At 41.2% G+C, this 6,000-nt stretch overlaps 1 protein-coding gene across 1 annotated transcript in view; it reads left to right on the forward strand.

Moving 5' to 3' along the window:
• DGAT2L6 (diacylglycerol O-acyltransferase 2 like 6) overlaps nucleotides 1-5,522 on the forward strand; it is a 28,599-nt gene extending 23,077 nt beyond the window's left edge. The window contains exons 6-7 of the mRNA XM_054574207.1: nucleotides 4,719-4,918; nucleotides 5,368-5,522. Of these exons, the coding sequence (XP_054430182.1) occupies nucleotides 4,719-4,918; nucleotides 5,368-5,522 (355 nt within the window). The remainder of the gene's footprint in view (nucleotides 1-4,718; nucleotides 4,919-5,367) is intronic.
• Nucleotides 5,523-6,000: the final 478 nt, after the last annotated feature.

Genomic DNA, 6,000 nt, shown 5'->3' on the forward strand with positions numbered 1-6,000 from the left:
TTGTCCTCCCTTGGAGGCCTGTTAGAGGGGACTCCCTCTTCACTCTGATTAATTCTCTCTGCTTCCCAATGCTGCCCATAATAGGTTTGGGCCTCCAGACACATTTTGGTGGGCACTTTTTTTACTTGAAGTTGAAAAAAGAACAATAGAAGACCCATTAGCCTGGTAGGCTGGGGGTATGGAGAAGCACAGATTCACACTATATCAACCTATTAACTGAGAGGCCTAGAGAACCTACCCAGGGCAAGGAAGGCACTGAGCTTGATGCCATTGCTATTACAAAGGTGAATAAGACATAATTACTGCCTCCAGAGAGCATATGATCTGGTTTGAGAAATAGAATGCATTCATTCAGCAGTTAATTGAACACCTACTCTGTATCAGGCATAGTACTAGGCATTGAGGGCACAAAAATAGATAAAACCTGGTGCTTGCCTTTAAGGAACTCAGTCCAATAGGGAAGACAAACATGTGCACAGATAATTACAAAATACATCCAGAAGCCAACCACTTACCATCTCAACTACCACCCTGGTTTAAACTACCATCAGCTCTCTCCTGGATTGGTCTCCGAAGGTTTCTCCCTGCTTCTATCCTTGCCTCCCCTACATCCAAGAATCTATTCTTAACTGTAGCCAGGATGATCCTACTTTTTATTGAATTTATTGGGGTGATATTAGTTCACAATACCATACAGGTTTCAAGTGTACAACTCAACAAAACATCATCTGTATCGTGCGCCCATTGCCCCAAGCAAAGTCTCTTTCTGTCCCCACGTATCTCCCCTTTGCCCACCTCCCCCACCCCCTTTCCTTCTGGCTATCACCACACTGCTGTCTGTGTCTATGTATATATATATATATTTGCTTAATACTTTCACCTTCTTTCATCCAGCCCCCCAACATCCTTTCCCTCTGACAGCTGTCAGTCTGTTCCATGTATACACACCTATGTTCCTATTTTTCTGTAAGTTTAATTTTTTCATTAGATTCCACATAGAATTGAGATCATATGGTACTTGTCTTTCACCAACTGGCTTATTTCACTTAGCATAATAATCTCCAGATCCATCCATGTTGTTGCAAAAGCTAAGAATCTCTTCTTTCTTATGGCCATGTAGTATTCCACTGTGTAAATGTATCACAGCTTTTTTATCCATTCATCTACTGATGGACATTTGGGCTACTTCTAAACCTTGGCTATTGTAAATAATGCTTCAATGAACATAGAGGTGCATATATTCTTTCTCATTGGTGTTTCTGAATTCTTAGACTATATTCCCAAAAATAGGGTCGCTGGGTCAAAAGGCAGATCCATTTTTAATTTTTTGAGGTAACTCACTACTGTTTTCCACAGCAGCTGCACTAATGTGCATTCCCACCAACAGTGCATGAGGGTTCCCTTTTCTCCACGTCCTTGCCAGCACTTGTTGTTTGTTGATTCATTGATGATAGCCATTCTGACAGGTATAAGGTGATATCTCTTTGTGGTTTTAGTTTCCATTAGTTTCCATCTTTCTGATGATTAATGACATTAAGCACCTTTTCATGTCTATTGGCTGTCTGTATGGAATCTTTGGAGAACTATGTATTCAGGTTCTTTGCCCATTTCTAAATTGGGTTGTTTGTCTTCTTGGTGTTGAATTGTATACATTCTTTATATACAGGGCACAGCACAAATAACGCCCCTTTTTATTACAAAATCTTTTATTACAAAATCATAAGTATGTAATTCTGTAACATAACAGTATCACACTCAAGCACACCCTATGAAATTTTAGGTTAAATGTTCAAATTAAAAACAAATTATTACACTCATATTATTGCCTACCAACCATATTCAAGCAGGTGTTACTTCTGCTGGACCCTGTATTTTGGAAATTAAGCCCTTATCAGATATGTTATTGGCAAATATGTTCTCCCGCTCAGTGTATTCCCTTTTCATTTTGTCGATAGTTTCTTTTGCTGTGCAAAAGGTTTTTAGTTTGATGTAGTCCCATTTGTTTATTTTTTTTCTTTGTTTCCCTTGCCTCAGGAGACATGTCAGCAAAAAATATTGCTCTGAGAAATGTCTGAAATTTTACTGCTTATGTGTTCTTCTAGGATTTTATGGCTTCATGTCTTACATTTAAGTCTTTAATTCCTTTTTGATCTTATTCTTGTGTGTGGTGTAAGTTGGTGGTCTGGTTTAATTTTTTTGCATGTATCTGTGCAATTTTCCCGATACTATTTATTGAAGAGACTGTCTTTATCCCATTGTATGTTCTTGCCTCCTTTGTCAAATATGAATTGACCCTATAGGTGTAGGTTGATTTCTGGGTTCTCTATTCTGTTCCATTGATCTATGTGTCTGCTTTTATGCGAGTACCAGGCTGTTTTGATTGCTATGGCCTTGTAGTATAGTTTGATATCAGGTAGTCTGATAATCCCAACTTTGTTTTTCTTTCTCAAGATTATTGAGGCTATTTGGGGTCTTTTGTGGCTCCATATAAATTTTTGGGATATTTGTTCTAGTTGTGTGAAATATGCCATTGGTGTTTTATTTAATTATTTTTTAAGATTTTATTGATTTTATTTTTAGACAAAAGGAGGGAGAAAGGGAGAGAAAAATCAATGTGTGGTTGCCTCTTGCATGCCCCTAGCTGGGGACCTGGCCTGCAACCAAGGCATGTGCCTTGACTGGGAATCAAACTGGAAACACTTTAGTTTGTAGGCCAGTGCTCAATCCACTGAGCTGCAGGAGCCAGGGCCTCCATTCATATTTTAACAGGAATTGCATTGAATCTGTAGATGGCTTTGGGTAGTATGAGCATTTGAATGATGCTAATTGTTCCTATCCATGAACACAGTATATACTTCCACTTATTTGTATCTTCCTTGATTTCTTTTTTTCAGTATCTTATAATCTTCCAAGTACAGGTCTTTTACCTCCTTCGTTAAATTTATTATTACATACCTTATTGTTGTTGTTGTTGTTGTTGTTGCAATAGTAAACAGGATTGTTTTCTTAGTTTCTCTTTGTGATAGTTCATTATTGTTTTGTAAAAATGCCACCAATTTCTGAATATTAATTTTGTATCCTACTACTTTGCTGAATTCATTGATTAGATTTGTAGTTTTTTGGTGGAGTCTTTAGGGTTTTCTATGTACAATATCATGTTGTCTGTGAATAAGTTTTACTTCTTTTTTCTAATTTGGATGCCTTTTATTTCTTCTTCTTGTCTGATTGCTGTGGCTTCCGGTACTATGTCGATTAAGAAAGGTAGAAGTGGATGTCTCTGTCTTGTTCCTGATGTTAAAGGAAACACTTGTGGTTTTTGCCCACTGAGTATGATGCTGGCAGTGGGTTTGTTGTATATGGCCTTTATTATGTTGAGGTATGGTCCCTCTATCAGGATGGTCTTATTAAACATGAGTCAAGCCATGTCATTACTCCCAATGCTCCAAAGACTCCCATTTCACTCCAAGCAAAAGCCAAAGTCTTTACAAGGGCCTGGAAGACCCGATATAATATGGCCTTTGGCCACGTCTCTGACCTCATCACTTACGCCTCTCCCCCTTCCTCACTCCCTTAGAGCTATACTGGCCTCTTTGCTGTCCCTCTAACAAACTGCATGCTCTTGCCTTATGGCCTGTGCTCTAGCTGTCCCTCTTCTCAGTAAGGTCTATCCTGACTGTTCTGCTCTCTTTTTTCCATTGCACTTAGCATTTTCTTATGTATCATCAATTTTATTTATATACCTGTTTTTGTCTGTTTGTTGTTATTATTTATTGTCTATCTTCCCTAAAGGTAAACTCCATGATTATAGATATTTTTAAAAATCCATTTTGTTCACTGATGTACCCCCAGGACATAAAATGGTATTGGAACATAGAAAGAACTTAATAAATATTGAATGAATGATGTACTACAATGGAAATATGTACAAAGTTCTCTGAGAGCATCAATTGATGGAAAGACTTTCACCCAAAGGAGAAGTTACATCAGTGGATGATACCTAAATTGTGAATTAAAATATTAGTAGGATTTGCCAATCAAACCGAAAGGGAGAAAGAACTCAGGGGACATACAATGTATGTGACATTATGCCAGGCTGTAGGGACCCATAGATAACCTAATCCACATTGTAGGGGAGGAAATTGGAGGTGGTCAAAGTTTCTCCAGAGGGATGAAATCAGAGCTGTGTGTTGAAGGGCAAAATAGAATTAGCCATATGAAAACAGAAAGAAGGCACTTCCGGCAGAGGGAGCATAACACAGAAAGACGTACAAACGAGAGAACTTGGCACACGTAACATGACTTAGCATAGCAGATGGCAAAGAAGGGGTGGGGCAAGGGAAAGCTAGCCAGGTAGGCAGGGCTAAAACACGAAGGCCATGTTAAGCAGCGTGGTACAAAGTGAGAAGCTTGGGAAGAGTTTCAGAGAGAGGAATGACATGTCCAGATATGCAGGTTAGAAAGATCACTCTGGATGGTGGGTGCAATAAAGGTAGTTAGGTTGCCTGAGATTTGTTTCTTTTGATCATGGGACAATGTGTAGCAGCTCTCTGCAAAGGCTTCAGTTGGAAGGGTGGGGCATGGCAAGGATGAGACACAGGCTGGAGATGTTTATGTCCTATATTGGGAAGATTCAGAGGTTTCCCAGCTTGGTGAGGGTTTCTGTGGGGAACCCTCAGAACTCCCTGGGAAAAAGCACACTTCTGTCCTTCTCTTTGCAGAGCATACCTTGTCCCTTCCTATTCCTTTGGAGAGAACGATGTTTTCAATCAAGAAAAATTCCCTGAGGGCACATGGATGAGGTTCTTACAAACCTTATGCAAAAGAATCATGGGACTAAGTTTCTGTACCTTCCATGGCCGAGGCCTCACTCGAGAATCCTGGGGCTTCCTGCCTTTCAATCGACCCATTACCACTGTTGGTGAGCTTTCAATATCTCTGAACCACACTGGTGCTGGATTCCACCCCCTACCCCCAAGTCACACATCAAGTCCCAGGGGACCCATGGCATACAGCTGGGATAGGCAATGGGGATTCGATTGGGTGTGGTTGAGGGCATGGCGGGGAGGACAACTTAAAAAATAAGAGTTATAGCCATTCACCAGTGGGACAGAGTTCAACAGTTGCCACGAGGGCATCATTATTCACTTATACTCATTCGGCCCTCCCCCGAGCTTGTCCTCATTCTGTTGCGCATGTGTGAGATTAGGTATTTGGAGAATATGGGACAGGGTGAGGTTGGAGCAGAGGGGAGAAAAACAAAGGAAGGGGAGGGAACCTACACACTGAGTTTCAGTATGTGGCTCCCTCTGAGGGATGGGCAATTTGAGTTGGGAAGGAACTCTGATGCTTATCTCTTCTTCCCCATAGTTGGGGAGCCCCTGCCAATCCCCAAGATTAACAAGCCAGACGAGAAGACAGTGGACAAATACCATGCACTCTACATCAGTGCCCTGCGCAAGTTGTTTGACCAGCACAAAGTTCAGTATGGCCTTCCTGAGACCCACTGTCTGACAATCATATAACAGGAGCTGGGTTCCCTTGTTCTTAAACCCCAAGGTATTGAAGGATCCAAGTAAGGCCACATGGATGGAAGAATTTGGGGTGGGAGAGGTGTGAGATAGGAGGCCAACCAAGCTAGAAAGTACTTAATGAGTCAACTTTGGGGGAAGAAACCAGACGCACATGGGAAGACTGGACAACAGCCCAGTTGAGCAAGCAACCTTGTGAGTACACAAGCCTTTGTTGGTACCCTGACTCCAACTAATTCTCTGATCACAGGAATGAGGAGCCAAAGAACACCATGCCCCTTCCTCCTGAGCTTTAGTGGCACCATCACTATTTAGATTTAGACTTAGAAGCCTTGTTGAGAACAGGGTTGGTTTGTTTCCTCCTAGACCCTTTCCCTACAATTTGGGGACCACTACAAAATAAACTGGGGACCTGAACTGTTTGCTGATCCAAGCAGACAGGGTTCCCTCAGTTGTGACACAGTTCTGCCCT

Source organism: Pteronotus mesoamericanus, unplaced genomic scaffold, assembly GCF_021234165.1.
Source record: "Pteronotus mesoamericanus isolate MK-2021 breed Mesoamerican mustached bat unplaced genomic scaffold, CSHL_Meso_final contig_256, whole genome shotgun sequence".
In the NCBI taxonomy this organism is placed as follows: Eukaryota; Metazoa; Chordata; class Mammalia; order Chiroptera; family Mormoopidae; genus Pteronotus; species Pteronotus mesoamericanus.